At 41.0% G+C, this 20,986-nt stretch overlaps 2 protein-coding genes across 5 annotated transcripts in view; one reads left to right on the top strand and one right to left on the bottom strand.

The window, feature by feature from the left end:
* The first annotated feature begins 11,071 nt into the window (after positions 1-11,071).
* Positions 11,072-19,217, top strand: acta2 (actin alpha 2, smooth muscle). The gene is made up of 9 exons (XM_043712416.2): positions 11,072-11,184; positions 12,468-12,613; positions 13,474-13,602; positions 13,756-13,866; positions 14,128-14,212; positions 14,298-14,459; positions 15,321-15,512; positions 16,150-16,331; positions 18,510-19,217. The coding sequence occupies exons 2-9, from the start codon at positions 12,485-12,487 to the stop codon at positions 18,651-18,653; spliced, it is 1,134 nt and encodes a 377-aa protein (XP_043568351.1). The 5' UTR covers positions 11,072-11,184; positions 12,468-12,484; the 3' UTR covers positions 18,654-19,217.
* Positions 19,218-20,602: 1,385 nt separating this feature from the next.
* The window catches only part of stambpl1 (STAM binding protein-like 1), a 62,468-nt gene continuing 62,084 nt past the window's right edge, over positions 20,603-20,986 (bottom strand). For all 4 annotated transcript variants that reach the window (XM_043712409.2, XM_043712414.2, XM_043712410.2 and 1 more), the window contains exon 11: positions 20,603-20,944. In XM_043712409.2, the coding sequence (XP_043568344.2) occupies positions 20,888-20,944 (57 nt within the window). In that variant the 3' untranslated portion in view covers positions 20,603-20,887. The remainder of the gene's footprint in view (positions 20,945-20,986) is intronic.

The following is a 20,986-nucleotide window of genomic DNA, read 5'->3' on the forward strand; positions in this document are numbered from 1 at the left end:
GGTTACTATGGGAAGCAAGGAATGAGATTGCTGCACCTGTGGCGATGATCTTTGCATCCTCGCTCTCAACGGGAGTAGTACCAGATGATAGAGGGAGGCAAATGTTGTTTCTTTGTTCAAAAAAGGGAATAGGGAAATCCCTGGGAATTACAGACCAGTCAGTCTTATGTCTGTGGTGAGCAAGGTATTGGAAAGGATTCTGAGAGATAAGATTTATGACTATTTGGAAAAACAAATTGGATTAAAAATAGTCAGCATGGCGTTGTGAGGGGCAGGTCATGCCTCACAAGCCTTATTGAGTTCTTCGAGGATGTGACGAGACAAGTTGATGAAGGTTGAGCAGTGGGTGTGTTGGATATGGATTTCAGTAAGGCATTTGATAAGGGTCCCCACGGTAGGCTCATTCAGAAAGTTAGGAGTTTTGGGATGCAGGGGAATTTGGCTGTCTGGATGCAGAATTGGCTGGTCAAAAGAAGACAGCAAGTGGTAGTGGATGGAAAGTATTCTGCCTGGGGGTCGGTGACCAGTGATGTCCCACAGGGATCTGTTCTTGGACCTCTGCTGTTTGCAGTTTTTATAAATGACTTGGATGAAGAAGTGGAAGGGTGGATTAGTAAGTTTGCCAATGACACAAAGGTTGGTGGTATTGTAAATAGTGTCGAGAGTTGTTGCAGGCTACAGCAAGACATTGACAGGATGCAGAGCCAGGCTGAGAAGTGGCAGATGGAGTTCAACCTAGATAAATGCAAAGTGATTCATTTTGGAAGGTCGAATTTGAATGCTGAATACAGGGTTAAAGACAAGATTCTTGGCAGTGTGGAGGAACACTGGGATCTGGGCGTGCATGTACATAAATCCTTTAAAGTTGCCACCCAAGTTTTTAGAGTTGTCGAGAAGGAGTACGGTGTGTTGGTTTTCATTAACGGGGGATTGAGTTTAAGAGACGCGAGGTTTTGTTGCAGCTCAATAAACCTTGGTTAGATCACACTTGGAATATTCTGTCCAGTTCTGGTCACCTCATAGGAATGATGTAGATGCTTTAGAAAGGGTGGAGAGGAGATTTACCAGGATGCTGCCTGGTTTGGAGGGCATGTCTTATGAAGAGAGGTTGAGTGATCTAGGACTTTTCACACTGGAGAGAAGAAGGAAGGGAGGTGACTTGACAAAGGTATACAAGGTAATGAGAAGCATAGATAGAGTAGATAGCCAGAGATTTTTCCCAGGGCAGAAATGGCTGTCACAAGGGGTCATAATTTAGGTGATTGGAGGAAGGTATAGGGGAGATGTCAGAGGTAGGCTCTTTATGCAGGGTATAGTGGGTATGTGGAATTCACTGCCAGCAGTGGTAGCAGAGTCAGAGACATTAGGAACATTTAGTAACCATAAGGATGGCCTCAACCGGGACCTTGGGTTTATGTCACACTATAGGTGATGCAACTGCACTACACACACCAACACACAGACAGACACACAGACACATACACACACACACACACCCACTCTTACATACTCACACACTCACGTAGACCCTCTCTCATACGCACACACACACCTCACACTCACACCCACGCACACACCCTCTACAGGCTTATACCCCATCACACTCACACACACACTTTACACACATGCAAACACACAGTCACACTTGCACATAAGCACTCACATGCACACACTCACTCTGTCTCTCCCTCTCTCGTGCACACCCACACACATATAAGTTTATGGAGTGAATTTGTATTTGCAGAATTATATTTGCAGATACATTCTACTTTGTTCAAAAAATGCAGAACCTGCAAGCAGTCAATCCATGTAATATTTGTAAATTCCACTTTGGAAATAGAACCAGTCTGGCTCAAGATTGGGATACAGAGAGACTCTAACCTCACACCTTTAATGTAATGTCTGAGCTGAGATGTCACTTTTCCTTATAAAACCTTAAATTACCTTGAGAATGTGACTTAAAAGAAGTTCTGGGATTTACATATTAAATAACTAAAACCAGCAAATCCATTCTAAAAGATAAAGACTTAACAATCTAGGCTTGTTCAATGTATCATTGTATCACTGCTATAAATTCTATGTCTTATGGTCCTGCTTCACAATCACCTGATGAAGAAGCAGTGCTAGTGCTTCCAAATAAACCTGTTGGACTATAACTGACTAGGGTGGCATGATGGCTCAGTGGTTAGCACTGCTGCCTCACAGCAGCAGGGTCTCAGGTTTGATTCCAACCTCGGGCAACTGTCTGTGTGGAGTGTGCATACTCTCCCTGTGTCTGTGTGGGTTTCCTCCCACATTCCAAGGATGCGTGTGTCAGGTGAACTGGCCATGCCAAATTGCCCATAGTGTTAGTTAGGGGAATGGGTCTGGGTGGGTTACTCTTCTGAGGATTGGCGTGGACTTGTTGGGCCGGAGGGCCTGTTTCCATACTGTAGAGATTCTAAAATAACCTGGTGTTGTGTGATTTTTAACTTTGTCCACTTCAGTCTAACACTGGCTCCTCCAAACCTGTACTATGTTCTATGTTAATTTGGTAAATATGGAATTGACTAGTCTCTTTGCGCTGATCCCCACATCAAATCCTCCAGATTAAAATGGTGCTATGGATATGATTCATACAAGTGGTTGCAGCAATTGATGTCTACAGAAAGCCGTCTTGATATGGAATGCTTTGGGACAGTGATGGAGGAACATGGTCATTACACAGTCTCCTGTAAGAAAGGCAGCTATCTATTTGGCAGAACAAACATGAATGATCAATGAGAAACAGAAATTCCAGTGAAATTCACAGGCTAATAAAAGACTACTTGTAGCTTCCAACAAAAAATTGACAAACATTTGAAGCAGAAGATGAAAGAATGGTATAAAGAGAGTGCAGGGTTACAGGAATAGTTTTTGACTGCATTAGGAAGGAGTCAGCTCCAACTCAACAGGCGTCCAGGGAGGAAATGATAGATACAGTGGCAATTCAGCAGTTTTTCCCACGGATTCCTTTCTCCTTTCATAGGATCTGCACCTTTAAAAATGCTCCAATGCCAGATTCTTCGTTTCTTCACAGTGCAACTAACCCTGCAATCTGCAAGGGAAGGCAGCAAAGCAATGGAGACCAGGGCAGCTCAGGAGAAGTTCAGGGCCAGGTTGCAATCAGGGAAGGTGGTGTCAATCTTGTTTCCTACAGACAGGAGGAATTTGTGGTCTTGAGTCCCTGTGTCCAAATATCAGGGCAAAATGCTAGCTCTTGCTTAATCGACAATGTGGTTGGGTTAATTTGTTTTTCTTTCACTCATGAGTTCATGAAGAAGTCAACAGAGATTACTGGATCATGATAAAGGATCTCCCAATCACAGTAGCCTCTGGCTGTCTCAAGAACTGAAAAATTACTTAAATGGTAAAATGTGGGAGCGAGGAGCATTTAGAGTTAACTGACCTGAATTTTACACCTTCTAAAGAATAAATCTTTGTTACCACTTTGGAATCTCTGATGTCAGCCTTCAAGTCTTGTTGCTTCACATGTTTTTTTTTTCCTGTGAGTAAATGCACTTCTAAACACGGTCTGTCGCACCAGCTGATGTATTCCATACTTTACAGATACACTGAGCTAGATGCCAGTGAAAATGCATTCCAAAAAGAGATGTTGCTTTCCAAACTAACATAAAATCAATTTAACTGTCTGAAGCCGAATGAATTAAACATATTCATGAAGCGCCGATTATTCAATATTTGCATAATTCATCCTTTTTTGATGCAATACGTTAACTTTTTCAGTGATTGCCTGTGGGGTTCCTTCTCAGATTGTACATTAATTCTGTAACACATTTCCAATCTTTGGACTAATTTATACTAATGAGTAATTTTAATGTTATAATAGAACATCTGGAGTAAATAGCGATGCATCAATGTAGCAGAAAACAAATCGAATTATAAAATCCAGAGTAACAAGGAAGCAACTTGGAAAAGGGTTTAAGCATTCATTATTGAACACTATTTGCTCACACTTCTGTTTGCACTGCTGAGATACTTTTCCATTGAGAATCCAGCAGCACATACTGTACCTGGCACAGTCAATTGCGCTTCTTTGACAACATAGTCTTGCTCAGCAGCAATGTCACTGGTTGTTTGATGTTTCTATATCAGTGTCCTTCACACCTTTAAATGTGATTGGATTTGAAATTTTAGAGAACAGTGTCTTGTAGATAATGCATTTCCTGGACTGATAGTCTGCATTCTTAATGAGGAATTCTAGGTCATGGTGCCCCCAAATACAGCAATTAGAAAAATATCTTAATTATAAATCTCCAAGCCCTAATGTCACTGTAGTTAAGTGCAGTGCAATACCAAAACAGCCTGGCATGTTATCCAACAAGATCCAAGAGTATTAATTGGTTGCAGGCCAGCGTTCTGACCCTCACTCAGGGTTCGAGAGTTACCAAGCTGATTGGTTGGCAACTCCGTTTCCCCAGGAGTTCACATGAGAACAGTGACCACTGCTCAGACTACAAACACTCCCCAGGGTCAAAGCATAGGACTGAGAACTCCATAGCAAGGATGAGGTGAAAGGCCATGCAGAAAGGGTGGGATGGTGAGGGGTTGGGGTCCTGAGTTGGACAGCAGGAGAGGAGGGTGCATCCATTGTGCTAGGGCCTTGGAAGGAGGAAGGAGGGCCTGATCTTCAAAGGGGCCTAACTCTTCTGGCACTTAGGTCTGAGAAAGCTAAGCTGCTGGGCTTTCCCCAGTCCCCGAATTCCTTGCGTTGGCCTTAAAATTGGCCTCATAACGGCCTCGGTTGGGGTGAGAATGGGTGGGCTGCTGCGGTCTTAGACTCACCCAATAAAAGAGAAAAATAATGGGCAAGCTAGCAGCAGGTGGGAGTGAGGCACAAAGACCACACAGGGAATTTTCTGTACTCCCTACTATAAAGCCGCTGGCTGGGGCACATGAAAGTCTGAACACAGTTGTCATCTCATCTTGTCCTAATTAGATGAATATCATAATATTGTTGGACAGTCACATTTGTTTCAGATACATGTCCTGTGTTTCTTTAATCCTGGCTCCAGCATAACCCAATATAGATAACTAACTTAAAACAGTGGCCCCTCTTCCAAACAATGTCCAAACCACTGTGTTTGACACTGATCAAATAGAAACTGTGCATTTATCCAGATATGTTTGAATGGATCTGCCTCCTGAGAACTCTCTCCGTGCAAGAATTCACATGCAGAGCAGTGAAGAGAGTCAGTGCAAAGACCCTCTCCCCTCTATACTGCAATACCTAACTCTAAATGCCTAGTGTGAATGCTATGAATCCATGGGTGAGTGGATGGATGAGTGAGTGGATAGGGATTTAGAATGGGCAAGTGGCTGATATAAGTGGGTAGGGAAGGCAGGTAGACAGGGTAGCAGGTACATGTGATGGTGGCTAAGTGGTGAGTCAATGGGCAAATCATGGCATAGTCTGGAGGGTGGGGAGTTGTCAGGCTGGGATCCAGTCAGGGGCTCGCTTGGGATTTGGAGGGTCATGGTTGGGTTGTCAGGTGGTCATTGGGGTGCTCAGGTTGGAAGACGAGGGACTGTGTGAGTAATTGGAGAGGGATAAAGGGGGTCAGTAGTGCAGTCAGACTTCTCTCATAGAATCTCTACAGTGTGGAGGCAGGCCATTCAGCCCATCGAGTCTACTGTAACACCCTGAAGAGCATCCCACACAGACCCACCACTCCTACCATATCCCTATAACCCTGCATTTCCCATGGCTAACCTACCTCGCCTGCACATTCCTGGACAATTTATCATGGCCAATCTATCTAACCTGCTCACCTTTGGACCATAGGAGGAAACAGGAGCATCTGGAAGAAACTCACATAGCTAAGGGGAGAATGTACAAACTCCACACAGACAGTTTCCCAAGGCGGGAATTGAACCCGCATCCCTGGCGCTGTGAGGCAGCCATGCTAACTACTGAGCCACCGTGCTGCCCTCGCTTTTTAACATTTCCAAAGGCAGATAGGTCTTGATTGTCATGGGATCAAATGTTATGGAGAGAAAGCAGGAGAATGGGGTTGAGCAACTTATCAATCATGATTGAATGGCAGAGCTGAGTCAATGGACCGAATGACCTAATTTCTGTTCCTATGTGTTATGGTCTTCCCTGGTAAATATCGAGGTAAGTAATATTGGAACTGTCCAAAGTCTCCAACTGTAGGTCAAACTCCGAGACATTTTCAGAGAGCCCTGGTAGCAACCAGATTGCCCACTAGAGATTCAACATCATGGGCAGTTCCCTCAGAGGTCAACATGTGCGGACTGTGCACTCATCTTGGGTCATGCATCCATTATCCTCCAATCCAAACATCATAAGATCTGGGAGAGTATTTTAACTATTTGATTAACTTACTATCACATGATCTCATATCCATTTGAGTAACATGCCATTTTGAACAGTGGGTTTTCCAATCTACATGGTATAGCGGTAGGAACTGGGCCTTTCTTTCCCTCTTGCACTCTTTACATAGCCATTCATGCTCTACTTAAGCATTTTTTTAAAAAATCTCATGTCGATGAGCTTTATCAATTCATCCATCAGTTGCTGGAGATCTGTAAATCAGGGTTTGGGTTTTCCAGTAATGTTGCAATTACTTCAGGAGCTGTAAAAATCTTTTAATGGGAAAGCTAACTTTGGCATTCGAGAATTCTCAACAATGTAGGGCACTCCTGTTCTGTCTTGCTGAGCCATGTATTGGAGAATATCTTGATTAAGGAATACAAGTTGTAAAACTGCTAAAATTGGAAGTAGTGTGTAAGTACATTAGTCTGTTTGCCATTCCAGTGTATCCACCTCACAGGGAACCACAGTGTTGGTGGGGGGGGGGCAGGGGGTGGTCCTTTGAAGAGTTGAATCACTGATTAAACACTATCTCAACCCGCCAAAATATTTATAGCAGCTGAGAAAGGCAGTTGCAACCTGAACATAAAGCTACTAAATAGGTGGGCACATTGTGAATGCCACAGCATGTTCCCTCAGACCACATGCAACATGTATAGATTTCCTTACAACTCTTTAAATGCTTACCAGAACTGTCTGTGTATAACAATATACACATTCTGGAACAGTTGTCCACTCCACACACCATCCCTAAATAGCCCATGTCTTCAACGGTGAGTTTTTAATTACGTTCCTTCTGGAAGGAGCGTGTATGTGGATTGTTAATGTGGTAATGGTCTCAACTTCCGCAGAAATAATCTAAGCTGGGGAAATTCATCTCTTTTTGTCTGATGTTACAGAATAAAGTAACAGTGAATCAAAACAGAGTCAGCTGTAGTAGTTGAAGTAATGCATTAGTGATGGTGCATTGGATCATTGCTTAGCTTACATGTATGTGGCTCAATAAGTTGGATGACTGTTTCCCCAATGGCATTCTGGCATAATGCTCTTCTGATTTGCAAATATCTTTCAGCCTTTGGATGGATCAGAATGGCTTAATCTTGCCCGTAGACAGTGGTTCTCCTTGACCTGCAGGGTCACCCTTCAAGGCTATGGGTGCCAAAGCTATGAACCATACAGCAGATGACAATGGGCTGCAGAGTCTCATCTTTTCAGACATTTGAGTGTTTCCTTCAATTAGTAGATAATCTGTCTATTTGGTGGACGTTGAGACTGTTTGTGCTTCATGGTTCTTGCAAGGGTGTTACTGGTCAGGGTTGCAGAGAATGCCCCCTTATTTCTCCTTGAACTAAAACAGAAACAGGAAGTTACCATAAAACAAAATAATTTTGGCTTGCTTCTGAGATATTAGTGGGCAGGCATCTTTGGAAATGTCCCTAAAACCCATAACGTCTACTATACAAAAAGGGAATCAGGTGCATGGGGACACTATCAGCTCCAAATTCCCTGCCAAGTCACACACCATTCCCAGCTGAATCATATACCCACACTTTCGGCGATACTGGGTCGAAATCCCAAGACACCCTAACAACATTGCAGAGGTGCATGAAACAAACAAGCTGCACAATTCAAGAAATATTCACAAGGATAACTGAGGACCGGAAAAATGATATCAACTTTGCAAGCATTGCCCACATTCTGAGAATGAATAGATATACAATACTCAAAGGAAATATTTACAATTCATGGACGATAAGAAATTGTATCCATATGAATCTAGGCATTATCTGTGGGAAATCCTACAATATAACCACTTGCTTAATAAATTCTGATGTTGCTTTCTCTTTGGGTAAGTAATAATTGTGAATAAAGGTAACTACAATGTAACACAATCAGTTTCAACTAGGAATGATTTTCTGTCCACTTAGCCCACCAAATTAAAGATTTGCTCTGTATATTTCAATCCTTGAAGTCCATTTGTTGCCAAGAATCTTGAATGAATTGTCAATAATCGTAATCGACTATTTATACATTATAATCAGCATATATGTTTCTTAAATTTCATTTATGCTCCAGATGCAAGGCTTCAGTTATACTTCTATGCACTTTTTAAAATGTAATATATAGAAGGCAGAATTGGCTTGTACTGGTAACAGCACAGAACTGCAAATCACATTGAAAACTGCACATCTGCTTGAACTACTGAAAAATGAGGGAAATGGTCCACATTTATTGGGATGTAGGTTGGTTATGTGAACAGATCCGCAAGCAACTTGTTTTTAATCAGGTCGTGAAAAGTTTGGCCTGACACCTAAGTTATTCCTATGATCACAAAAAAGGTGTTTTATATAAGTGGTGCCTATAGTTAAAATTAAACTATAGAAGTATTGATACTCCTTTCAGTATGTCTGTGTCTAGGGGTGGAACTGAAGCTTTCCCTGCATGTTAAATGCCAAGAAAAGCTCATTAAGAAATTGTAATAAATGAATTCATACTTCCATGCTCAGGAATGCTTGCATTTTATTGCTCATCGTTTGCTCTCCTTGAGCTTTAGTCTTGATCTGCTGTTGACCATTTGTGAATGTGTTCCTACTGTCCTATTAGGTGGGGAGTTTCAGAACCCAGTTATGTATGATCAAGTTTGAATATTTCGTGACTTGAATTGAAACTTGGAGGTGATGATGTTTCCAGATACTTGTGGCCTTATCTTTCTCCATAATGGATGCCATGGATTTGAGAGGTGCTGTCATAAGAACTTTGACAATTTACTGTAGACAGTACACAGGTGGAGGGAATTCTGATTAAACTGATGTCCCTATCTTGATATATGGAGTGTATTCAATTACATTCCCAAACTGAGCCTTGTAGTTACTGGAGAGTTTTACACAGTGAGGAGTTGAGCTACTCCTAGTAGGATACCCAGCCTTTGACTTGCTTTAGTAACAATGATATTATATAACTGGTCCAGTCAAGCTTCTGCACATGATCGTCCCAAATGGTTAATGGTGGGATTATGGTCAAAGGCAATGTCAGTGAAGATGGTCATTTCCTGACACTTTATTCACAAAACATCTAAAAGTACCTTCCAAAGAAAAAAAAACAAATGGGACTTTATGGTGACTAATAATGTACACCTTTTCTCCATTGACTATGTTACACTGTTGTGGTTCTGTTCGCTGAGCTGGGAATTTGTGTTGCAGACGTTTCGTCCCCTGTCTAGGTGACATCCTCAGTGCTTGGGAGCCTCCTGTGAAGCGCTTCTGTGATGTTTCCTCCGGCATTTATAGTGGTTTGTCTCTGCCGCTTCCGGTTGTCAGTTCCAGCTGTCCGCTGCAGTGGCCGGTATATTGGATCCAGGTTGATGTGTTTGTTGATAGAATCTGTGGATGAGTGCCATGCCTCTAGGAAGAGGCAGAGACAAACCTCTATAAATGCCGGAGGAAACATCACAGAAGCGCTTCACAGGAGGCTCCCAAGCACTGAGGATGTCACCTAGACAGGGGACGAAACGTCTGCAACACAAATTCCCAGCTCGGCAAACAGAACCACAACAACGAGCACACGAGCTACAAATCTTCTCCCAAACTTTGAAAACTATGTTACACTCTTAGATACCTCTTGGGCAGTACAATGTGACATTTCCCAAACACATTCAGTGACAAGTATACAGTTCATTGGCCTGTGCCACTGGCTGTGTGTGAATAAGGGTGTGTGCATTAGAACACCTGTGCGGAAGTGGTAGTGTCCCAATGTCTGGTCCAGGAGGCCCTGGATCAAGTCCTGCCTGCTCCAGCAGTGCGTAATAACATCTCTGAACAGGTTGATTGGAAAAATATCTACCGCCCAGAGAGTTTTATAAATTATCAGTGTTTCAGTACATTCTGTCTGTAGCCTCTCCCCATTGCCGTGCTGCTGCTCTAAGCTTTAGTGTGTCCTGAACATAATAGTTCTGGACCTACAGTGTGTCCGTCTGCAACACTCCATCAAGGACAACACTCTGCAAAGACCAAAGAGGAACTTTCAGCGAGTAGGCACTCCACTTTGAACCCTGACACTGAACTGCTTTAATTTTCAACACGAGATGAGCTGTAAGTGCAGAGATACCAGTCAATGTCAAGTGCACTCCAAAGCAACAACAATCAATGAGATAATACACCAAGACCAAACTATCAGTCTTCAGTCAAACTGAAGTTGGTAAAATATCTGCACTTCCCTTTATAGTGATGTCCCTTTAAATTCATGAAATCGAGTTGTTTCACAGAGGGATGTGGCTATCTCTCGGCTTTACCATCTAAGGATATTCCTCGTCTCCCCATAGATTGTGGTGCACTGAATCCTCTGGAAACTTTACGCTGCCGCTGGATGTGCCTCAGATATCAAAAATGATGTGCAGAAATATTAGTTCTGCGGTCAGCTTATGAGAGGAAGTTTAACCTGGCTGCGTTAAGATTCTCAGTGGTCACGCAGGATGGTCAAACTATGGCAAGACCCATTTATCAGTGGGCTGTCGGTGTATATTTGCAGCTGCTGCCGAGTTGTCGCTCTGTTTATGCTAAACGCTGATATTCCCCTTCACTCCATGAACTGCGCAGTTGGAATGTACACCGGCCACCCAGAGAAGGGCTTTTGTGAGAACCGTATATGGCTGTGGAACAGCAATCGATGCAGCCGGGCTCGGGGTCTGGTCCTTTTTTGGGGCTGATGTGGGTGGATCAGAAGGTGACGAGACTCAAGGGCTATAAAACTTAACAAAGCGGGGAGGGAGCGTGCACCATCCCAGAGTAAAGGACCCCGGCAAAGCAGACAGGGTGAGTCCCAGGCAAGGGTTAATTACCTGACTTCAATATCTGCATTTACTCACATCTTGTACTGATGGGCAAACCGCGAGTAGTACATTGCATGCACGGGGGCTCTCTCAAATTAAAACCTGACATTTTGTTTTTTGAAGAAAATGTTAAAAGGCAAATGGATAACCATGACCTGTCGTTTTGCTTACTGAGTGGCGATAAAATATCAGAACGGTTTAACGTGGAAATCTGCCTATGTCGAGTTTGAAAAGTGGGCTTCGGGACTGATAACAAAGTGGGTTTGATTTTTGTTTTGTGGTTGCTGACTGACAGACTTGTTGTAAGGGTTTCTATCTGAACTGAGAGTCAGCACAGGCAATTACTGCTTGTTTCTAGAAGCCATGAGTATCTGAGGGATAATTCATTAAATTGCTCTCCAGATTTTGATAGTTTTATGTTTGAGCACTCCTTGTGTATATCTCCAGATGTGCTGGAGTTTCACTCTGCTCCTGTTTATATAGACTGGCTGCCTACAGTGTATTTAATGCTTTAATTTGGACTTCAGAATCTCCAGCTTGTTTACTCCTGGAATCAAGCTCCTTTTTCAGTATTATTTTCCGTATCTGCTTTGTAGTGGCCTATTGGCAGAACGGATAAGGGTGACAGTGTCTGGCGAAGGATTCACGGGTTTACCAACAGAGCCCATTGCTTGACGTGGACCAGCTGTGACACTGGGTCGCAGCCGCTCCGTCTTGGGGATTTTCTGGGTTCATGGCTAAATATGGTCCTTTCCCAATCCCTTTCCAGCGCCCCTCTGCTCGCTCGTGGTACTGCAAGTCCGAGGTGAATGCCCGAGGATGGGCAGGAGCAACTTGGACTAAGAAATACATACTTGGAGGAGAACTTTTATGGTGCTGCAGGCGATTTCCTAATTAGGGAAAAAAAAGATGCATTAAAATAAATTGGACTTCCTGTTAGAAAGCAGGGACCTATTGGCTCTTTTGAAAACTTCAAACAGCCTTGAACTGCCTGAGAAAGTGGGAATTTGATTAAGATTTATTTGTGCTGAATATTCTGAATTCACAGGAATATTGTTGGGATCTGTAAATTAAATAAGCGGTTCATTCCCAAAATTGTTTCATATTGATCTAACAAGTGCCAAGTTGTCCCACATCCCATTCTGGGATCTATATCAACACACTAAAGATCGCATTGAATGTATTGCTAACCACGTGAATCAACACACACAGAGGTCTGGTTGTGTTATCTGGTCTGAAATGGTATCTCTCCTTTCTCCCCACCAGATCCATACAGATTGACTATGTGTGACGAGGAGGAAAGTACAGCGCTGGTTTGCGATAACGGCTCCGGACTGTGTAAGGCTGGCTTCGCCGGGGATGACGCTCCCCGAGCGGTCTTCCCCTCAATCGTGGGCCGCCCTCGCCATCAGGTCAGCAGCCAGGGACAGGCAGCAACTGCTCAGCTACAACAGCGGCCTGTGGCTTCTTATTAACACTGCTGGATGTGTGCACTAGATACTCATCGATGTTTCAAATCACTTTTAGACAGACAGAGAGAGACAAAATATTGAGTTTTGATCGAGGCAGGATCATCTCCATTACTCAGAGGGCGAAAGGGGGACACTGGCAGTTGGGAAAACAGGCAGAGTGGAGCTAGGATATCTTTCACACTAGAATCATTCTGATCTGGAATCCATTTCCTGAAAAAGTGGTGCAAGTAAAATCAGTGGTAACTTTCAAACAGTACATGCACTTAAAACGATTCATGGGAGTGGAATGAATAACTTTTATATTCAGTAATGGCATGTGGGAGCAAATTGCCTTCTGTGCTGCATAATTTTATGAAAATGACAAGCTTTGATTCTGGATGAAATTTATCCCATAAGAGCCAAAAGTCATCGTCGGAGCAAATTACTACAGATGTTGGATTCTGTACTGAAAACAGACAAATGCTGGAAATCACTGTGGGCCAGACAGTATCCGTGCAGAGAGAGCAAGCTAACATTTCGAGTCCAGATTACTCTTCATCAGAGCTGAGTCAAAGAGTCATCTAGGCTCGAAACGTTAGCTTGTTCCCTCTCCATGGATGCCTTCTGACCCACTGTGATTTCCAAAAGTCATTTTAACTTATAGCTCTGCAGCTAGCTAAATGACAAATTCACAGTAACTCCATGTTAATTATTCCAGCTATAGGTGTTGCATTCTGGCTCCCCTACTTATATATTGTCAAACATTGCTGTAGTGTGTTGATCATACATATGAACTCTACGTGTTCTGTTCGACCTAACAGGGTGTTATGGTTGGAATGGGCCAGAAAGACAGCTACGTGGGCGATGAGGCTCAGAGTAAAAGGGGGATCCTGACCCTGAAATATCCAATCGAGCATGGCATCATCACAAATTGGGACGACATGGAGAAGGCAAGAGAGCATTTGCAACCTTCCTGAACCAGTTAAATCAACATGGCTGGGAACATCCAAAGGCCTGATGTTGAACTAAGCTAATTGATATAATAATTGACAGTGGGATGAACAGAACAGCCGTATTTTAAAACACTGGTCTTTTTCCCACAGATCTGGCACCACACTTTCTATAATGAGCTACGTGTAGCTCCTGAGGAACATCCAACTCTGCTCACCGAGGCTCCCCTGAATCCCAAGGCCAACCGCGAAAAGATGACCCAGGTACTGTGCTGCCTGTTTGTTGCTAGCTTCTCACTAATGCACTTGCTCTTGACTCGCTCCATTATGCTGCAATGATTTGGCAAATCCATTAATTGGATCCAGCACATCCACTAAATAAACATTCTGTTAAAAAATATTGATGTAACAATTTCCAAGCCATTGAAAGCTTTGGACATGGTTTTCAGTTATGCCAGTATAATCAATGGACTGACAAGTGTTTAATTACATAATGGCATGACATACTATTTTCTTCACTTCCAGATCATGTTTGAGACTTTCAATGTGCCAGCCATGTATGTTGCTATCCAGGCCGTGCTGTCCCTTTACGCGTCTGGCCGTACAACTGGTAAGTCTGGGTGGTGTTACCTGCATTGGAAGATGGGAGGGCCTATTTCTGTGGCTGTTTCTGATCAGGTGGTTGTTGTGTGCAGGTATCGTGCTGGACTCTGGAGATGGTGTCACCCACAATGTGCCAATCTACGAGGGTTATGCCCTGCCCCATGCCATCATGCGTCTGGATCTGGCCGGCCGTGATCTCACTGACTACCTCATGAAAATCCTTACTGAACGCGGCTATTCATTTGTCACCACAGGTAAGGAGCAGGATGGCTTTTTAAAGAATACAGCCACAACTCTACATGGCTGTGGTTTTGAGGACAACTACTTTCTGTTAAAAGTACATTTAAGCTTGCAGTGATCCAATAAGTGTAAAGTGGGTGGCTTTCATGCGCTTTTCCAGCAGGTCAGGCAGCATCAAAGGAGCAGGAGAATCCTGAAGAAGGGCTTATGCCCGAAATGTCGATTCTCCTGCTCCTTTGATGCTGCCTGACCTGCTGCGCTTTTCCAGCAACACATTTTTCAGCTCTGATCTCCAGCATCTGCAGTCCTCACTTTCTGCTAGTTAAGTACAGACATATCATGCATCTTTCTACTATTTGTTTTTTATAATGAAAGGAATTAAAAACTGTTTGTATCCCCAGTTTAGAATAATTTGAGAAATGCCTAATCTTAATGGCGGTGACAAAGCCTATTTCCCCCAGTTGTCTCACTGATGAATTCAAAGTCAAGTCTTCATGTCGGATCCTTGAGATTATTCAACCAACAGATAGATATAAACAACTCCAAATAAAAATAACTCATGTTCCCCCTTCCCTCAGGAAAGGCAAGCCAAGCAGCATTTTACATATCAAAGAAAGACTGTGATAGATGTTATCCAACTGGAGCAAGTGCAAATTCAACTGATGCAAATGATCAGATCGTCAGAAAGCTGCTGGGCAGCTGTTAAAAGATTTGTTTAGTTTTACTTTTTATTTTGTCAAGATATTCCTTGCAACATGATGCCTCAATAATTTCATTTCCACTTTAAATTTAGTGGGAAGAAGAGCAAACACAAGCCTATGTGCAGTACAATTATCAAAGACAAATCTTATGTACTACTTCCCTTTGATTCCCAGCTGAACGTGAGATTGTCCGTGATATTAAGGAGAAGCTGTGCTACGTGGCTCTTGACTTTGAGAATGAGATGGCCACAGCTGCCTCCTCATCCTCCTTAGAGAAGAGTTATGAACTGCCTGATGGCCAGGTCATCACCATTGGCAATGAGCGTTTCCGTTGCCCAGAGACTCTCTTCCAGCCATCTTTCATTGGTGAGTTGATTTTATGGAGTAAGCATTAGTTGCTAATTCTGTTAAGTGGTTTATAGGATGTAAAAAGAACACATTGGTGAGCTATGTTGTATCTTGGACCATGGCAGCTGGAATACTATCATGACCAACATCCTTCTTATTGAATAGGAAAACTGCGCCCACATTTGGGACTACAATGAACTTTTATTACTAATTCAACAATAACATCAACTGACTCAGGAGTAGCCAACTCTCAAATGAGTCATTCATGGCCAGAGCCATCATCATTGTGTTCTGAAACTGTGTACTAAATGTTCAAACATCCCCATGGGTAAATGATGTTCTGTTTCAGAATTAGCCAGGATCTAACTGACTGGTGAAACACGTTCAAGGGACTGAATGGCCTACTCCTGTTCCTATGGTCCCCATGTATCTGTTTGGAAACAGTATGTGCCATAATATAACTAACAACACTTTATCTAACCAGTATCTGCTTAATCCATTTGTGATTTTGAATTAAATCACATCTCAACAAACAGCAGGTTTACAAGCTTGCATTTTTCTCCATAGTCAGCACGATGAGATATCTTTCACAGACGTGTCTGGAATTCAAAACTTCCTTTGATATTACTGATTTACTATACCATTTACTTGGCAGGAATGGAGTCTGCAGGTATCCATGAGACCACATATAACAGCATCATGAAGTGTGATATCGACATCAGGAAGGATTTGTACGCCAACAACGTACTGTCTGGAGGTACCACCATGTACCCTGGTATCGCTGACCGTATGCAAAAGGAAATCACAGCATTGGCTCCCAGCACCATGAAAATCAAGGTTAGTAATTAAGGAAATTAAACAGCAGTATTATTTTGTGTCTGATCATTACTAATAGTATCAAACAGAATGGTTGTTTCTCCAACAAAATTAAAAAGATTATGTTTTTCTGTGATTGTATTGTTCAAGCCAGAACAAGGCAGAAATCACTCATGTTGATGTTCAGACCATGTAGTCACCATAAACATCAGCTGATACTCACATTGCTTTTCCTCAATGCATTCTGTCAATGGTATCCTTTAACACAGTACAATACAGACAACATAGGTATACACCATATATGAAAGGAAATTTTCTGTAATGTCCATTCCATTGGTAAATCTATTTATAAAGTGCACAACTATAAATTATTTAAAGCCAATCTCAACAATTCTTGACTTAATCTTTTGTCTTCAGAGATAATTTTAAGAATTTTCTTGACCCAACTCATAAAAGATCTATGTTAAATATCCTTATTGATAAAATGCACTTCCAATTAGATAGGTATTTATGTTCAACAAATATGGTTCTACATGGGTTACATGTTAAAAACAAATCTACAAATTTCTTTTTAATTAACAGAGCTCTGATAAACATTGAGGTATCTTTCTAAAATATATTAACTTTAAATAACTGTATATTTAAAAAAAAAACTTATAACTCTTATGTCTGAAGTTATTGAAGGTGAACAGTGGCAAAAATAGCTAAGATAGATGGATAAGCATGGAGAGATGTTAATGCAAAATATTCATCCAGGTCCTGACCTTGAGCCCTAGGAGTGCTTTTCCTTGAAGTGATATGAGAAAAACAGGTATCTGTCTTCTTTGACTGGCTGAACAATAGTGTGAGAGCAATTTATCCCTCTTACTACTCAGTCAGGCAATGATGTCTAATGACAATGCGGAACAGAGGCCAAATACATGAAAAGGAGCACAAAGTATTATTTCATGGCATGTGGGAGTCCCTGGCAAGATCTGCATTTATTGCCCATTCCTAACTGCCCTTGAAATGTATGGCCTGCTCAGTCCTTTCAGAGGAATGTTTCGAATCAACCACATTACTGTGCGTCTAGAGTTAGATGGAGACTAGACCAGGTAAGGACAGTAAATATTCTTTCTTCAAGGACATGAAGCAAACCAGATAGGCTTTTACAACAATTAGTAATAGTTTCATGGTTGCTGTTTCAGTGACTAACTTTCAATTCTAGATTTATTAAGTGAATTTAAATTCCACCAGCTGCCATGATAGGATCTGAAACCCTATTCCCAGGGAATTGCACAGGGCTCTGAATTACTTGTCCAGTGATATTACCATCACACGACCATCTCTCTTGCAGTAATATATTTTAGCATTGGCAATTGGCTGCATGAAAATGAAGTTTAGATTACCAAAACGTAACATTTTAACACTACTTCAAACCAACAACAATTTCAAGTTCTCTAATACTTCAGCCTGTAGTAAGTCTTGTAAATTATAGTCTAATTTCAGAATTTATGTGTACTTTAATCAGCATTATAGATTACTATGTGCAACCTTTTAATGACAGGAATTGGAGTTTGACAGCACATCTGTTTGTTGGGGTTAGGAGGTTGAGGGGAAGTGGGTGTAGGATTTGGGTTTTGGTCACAATCCTAAAAATATTGTGATTGTTTTAATAATGTTAGGAGGCTTATTTCATCCACCGAGTAGGAATATATTATATCATTTTAACATCTCATCCAAAAGATTGCACTTTTGGATATTCAATATTTAGTACAGTAGGCCATGCTAGAATAAGGTGCTGAGATAGGTCTTGAACCCCCAGCCATGTTATGACAAAGCAGAGCTAACAGGCATCAGTGCCCGCAAATAAGCTCGTATCCACAGTATCAGAAGGTCTCCAAATGGTGATATTCCAAAGGATGAGGCACCTCCTCATGGACAGGAAGTAGAAAAATGGCAAGAAACTAGGCACCTTAGATCACCATCATGCCCTTATAGCTAACTGACAAAGCCAGATCCCCAGCTCACCTCCACACTTAGCAACCGTTTGTGGGAGTTTGAAGAAAGCAAAATAAAAGTTGTAAAATAACAATTCCAATAGAAAGCCACTTTCTCAAAGAATCAAATGAGTGAACCTTGCCCATTATTTAAGCTGCGATTGCAAACTGGTTATGTATAAGTCACTGATATCATTTTGTTATGTACCTTTTATAATAGATCATTGCTCCTCCTGAGCGCAAATACTCAGTTTGGATTGGTGGCTCCATCCTGGCCTCTCTCTCCACCTTCCAGCAGATGTGGATTAGCAAGCCCGAATACGATGAGGCTGGTCCATCTATTGTACACCGCAAATGCTTTTAAACCATCATCTTTCCTCTTCCTCTTTTTGTATCTTTTTGCAACAAGAAAACTGTGAATGTGCAATTAGAGAAACATACTTTCTACTGTTTTCATTCCATTGCTCTGTCACTAGACATTAGCTGTAGCTTTACCTGAATGAATGGGAGTTTTTAAAATAAAGTCAGAATGTGCTGCCAGAATATTCACAATTGTCTTGTGTTTCCTGAAATATTTGACACCTATTTATTTCGTAGAGTAATGGTGAACTAATCAGACTTAACTATAAACAAAGATGACAGAGAAAATTTAAACTGTATCTTGGTTTATTTATTACAAGATATCACCTTTAATTTTAAATTTGGTTTGGAACTTTTGGCTTCAGATTAAATAATCTCCCATTGCCAATTTATATAAGTTTTGTTCACATTTTCCTAAACTGCTTACATCTCCTTTCACTGTTGTCTGCTTCTACTTTATTGTCTGGGAAATGCAGTCATCTTGGATTTAATGCTCAATAAAAAAAATGATGGTTTAATAAACTGTTACAGGGGATGCTTGATTCAAGCAGTCCACTGGGTTTCTCAACTCAGGTGTGTCTTGTGCTGTTAATAATAGAAATTAATAATCCAATTTAACAAAGAACTCAATTGGAAGACCCATATAGAAAACTTATTTTTTGTTATTCAGTTTCAATTACTTTGAAATCAGTACTATTTCAAGCATAGGCGTTACATGTGGTTAACAGTACTGAACATGAAAACTAAAGAAATTAAAATAACAGTGTTTTTAAAATATAACGAGACTACAAGTTACCTTAAATCTTTAGATTTTTTCTTTGTTCCCATATAAAGTTGGAATCTGTACAGTCTAACAATATCATAATGTTTGCTGCATGAAACTGCTCGCCATAAAAATTATTATACAGTGTAACCTTTGATTTGTTCCATGTTGAATTCAGTAATAATTCAGTGTGTTGCTAATTAAGCATCATTCCTATCAGTGTAAACTGTTCCTTTAAACTAGTTACTTTGTGTTAAACTATTCAAGAAAATTTTGGATCATTCAAATAGGTTGAGAATCAAACAAAAATAATTTTCACTGTTTTTACAATATGCATTTGTGAAGGAAAACAATTATTCATGCAATTCATAGGAATGATGTAATATTTACAATTCACTAATGTGGCTACTTTCATCAAGACCCAACTGATTCTGTACACTAGTGTTCACCAATAGCTCTTACATCAGGCACATCCCACAGCAATTCATGTGTTAAAAGATTAAATTCATTACTGGTGATGTTTCTATCCCATCCTCTCAGTTAATAGGCAGCTAATTAGAATAAAAACATATAAGTTTACTGGAAACCTACAAAAATGATAGCTAACAGAACAACATTATCCATTGCATTAGTTATGTGACTAACTGAGAAATTAAATGTGCCCACTGTATTACCCAATAAGTAATTGTGGGATATGTGGTCTTGGTGTTCACATTTGCAAGTGAACTTTAAGCCTTTTGGGTGTTTGGTGGTAAACAGTTAAACAAAAAGCAGACTTTGTAAGTATTTTTAATCACTGAATAGTCTACATCAATTAAACATTGACATATACTTAGGTTGTGTGAGTTCTGCACACTTAAGGTACTTTCTATTAAGATTAGTCGATCTGGCTAAGACAGTATCACCGCAGCTATGGCTGTGGTCACTCAGCAATTTCTTTTGGTAACAATAGCTTGGAAACTTTCTGCACCTTTGCTTTTGTAAAAATAAACTGGACAAAACATTTTGTAGGATTCCCCAGGCCACATGGGATCAAACAGATGGTTAAATTTAATGAGAATGGTTGAATGACAACATTACAAGGTGCAACCTAAAAATCAGTAATGAAGAAAAACACCACTTCTAAGAGCTCTAACTTTGCTAAGTTGCACTTTCTAAATCCACAACTAGAAAAGCACACACCAAACATAGCAAAGAAATGAACAGCATTTATTGGCTTCTGAGTGAAGTTCAGGGTCAATTTTATAAACACTTCTGGACATAACTAGCATTTGCAATTTCACATTATACATGTGAAATACTTGGTGCATTTCAAAAAGAAATATTAACCACCTTATTTCACTTTATTTCACCTGAATGTACAAAAAGTGTTAAATAATCCAGTTGTCTGAAACTGGTCATAAAAACCTGAAAGCAACATATTGTTTATTCTAAATAATTTATACAGATTCCAGGATTGTAGTAGTCTCATGCTGTCACCTCATGTCCATGATGATGATACTCATATCCTTTACAACGATGTGTTTGCAAGTCTGAAAGAAAATTAGTCATGAGTTTGGCATGTAATGTTTACA

This window comes from Chiloscyllium plagiosum, unplaced genomic scaffold, assembly GCF_037043375.1.
Source record: "Chiloscyllium plagiosum isolate Xiang-an unplaced genomic scaffold, Cpla_swu_hap1 HiC_scaffold_22, whole genome shotgun sequence".
Classification (NCBI taxonomy): domain Eukaryota; kingdom Metazoa; phylum Chordata; class Chondrichthyes; order Orectolobiformes; family Hemiscylliidae; genus Chiloscyllium; species Chiloscyllium plagiosum.

Coding starts and splice junctions, on each gene's coding strand:
- acta2 (XM_043712416.2), top strand. CDS start 12,485: ATGTGTGACGAGGAGGAAAGTACAGCGCTGGTTTGCGATAACGGCTCC. Junction 14,460..15,320: donor CTATTCATTTGTCACCACAG/GTAAGGAGCAGG, acceptor TTTGATTCCCAG/CTGAACGTGAGATTGTCCGT. Junction 16,332..18,509: donor CCAGCACCATGAAAATCAAG/GTTAGTAATTAA, acceptor CTTTTATAATAG/ATCATTGCTCCTCCTGAGCG.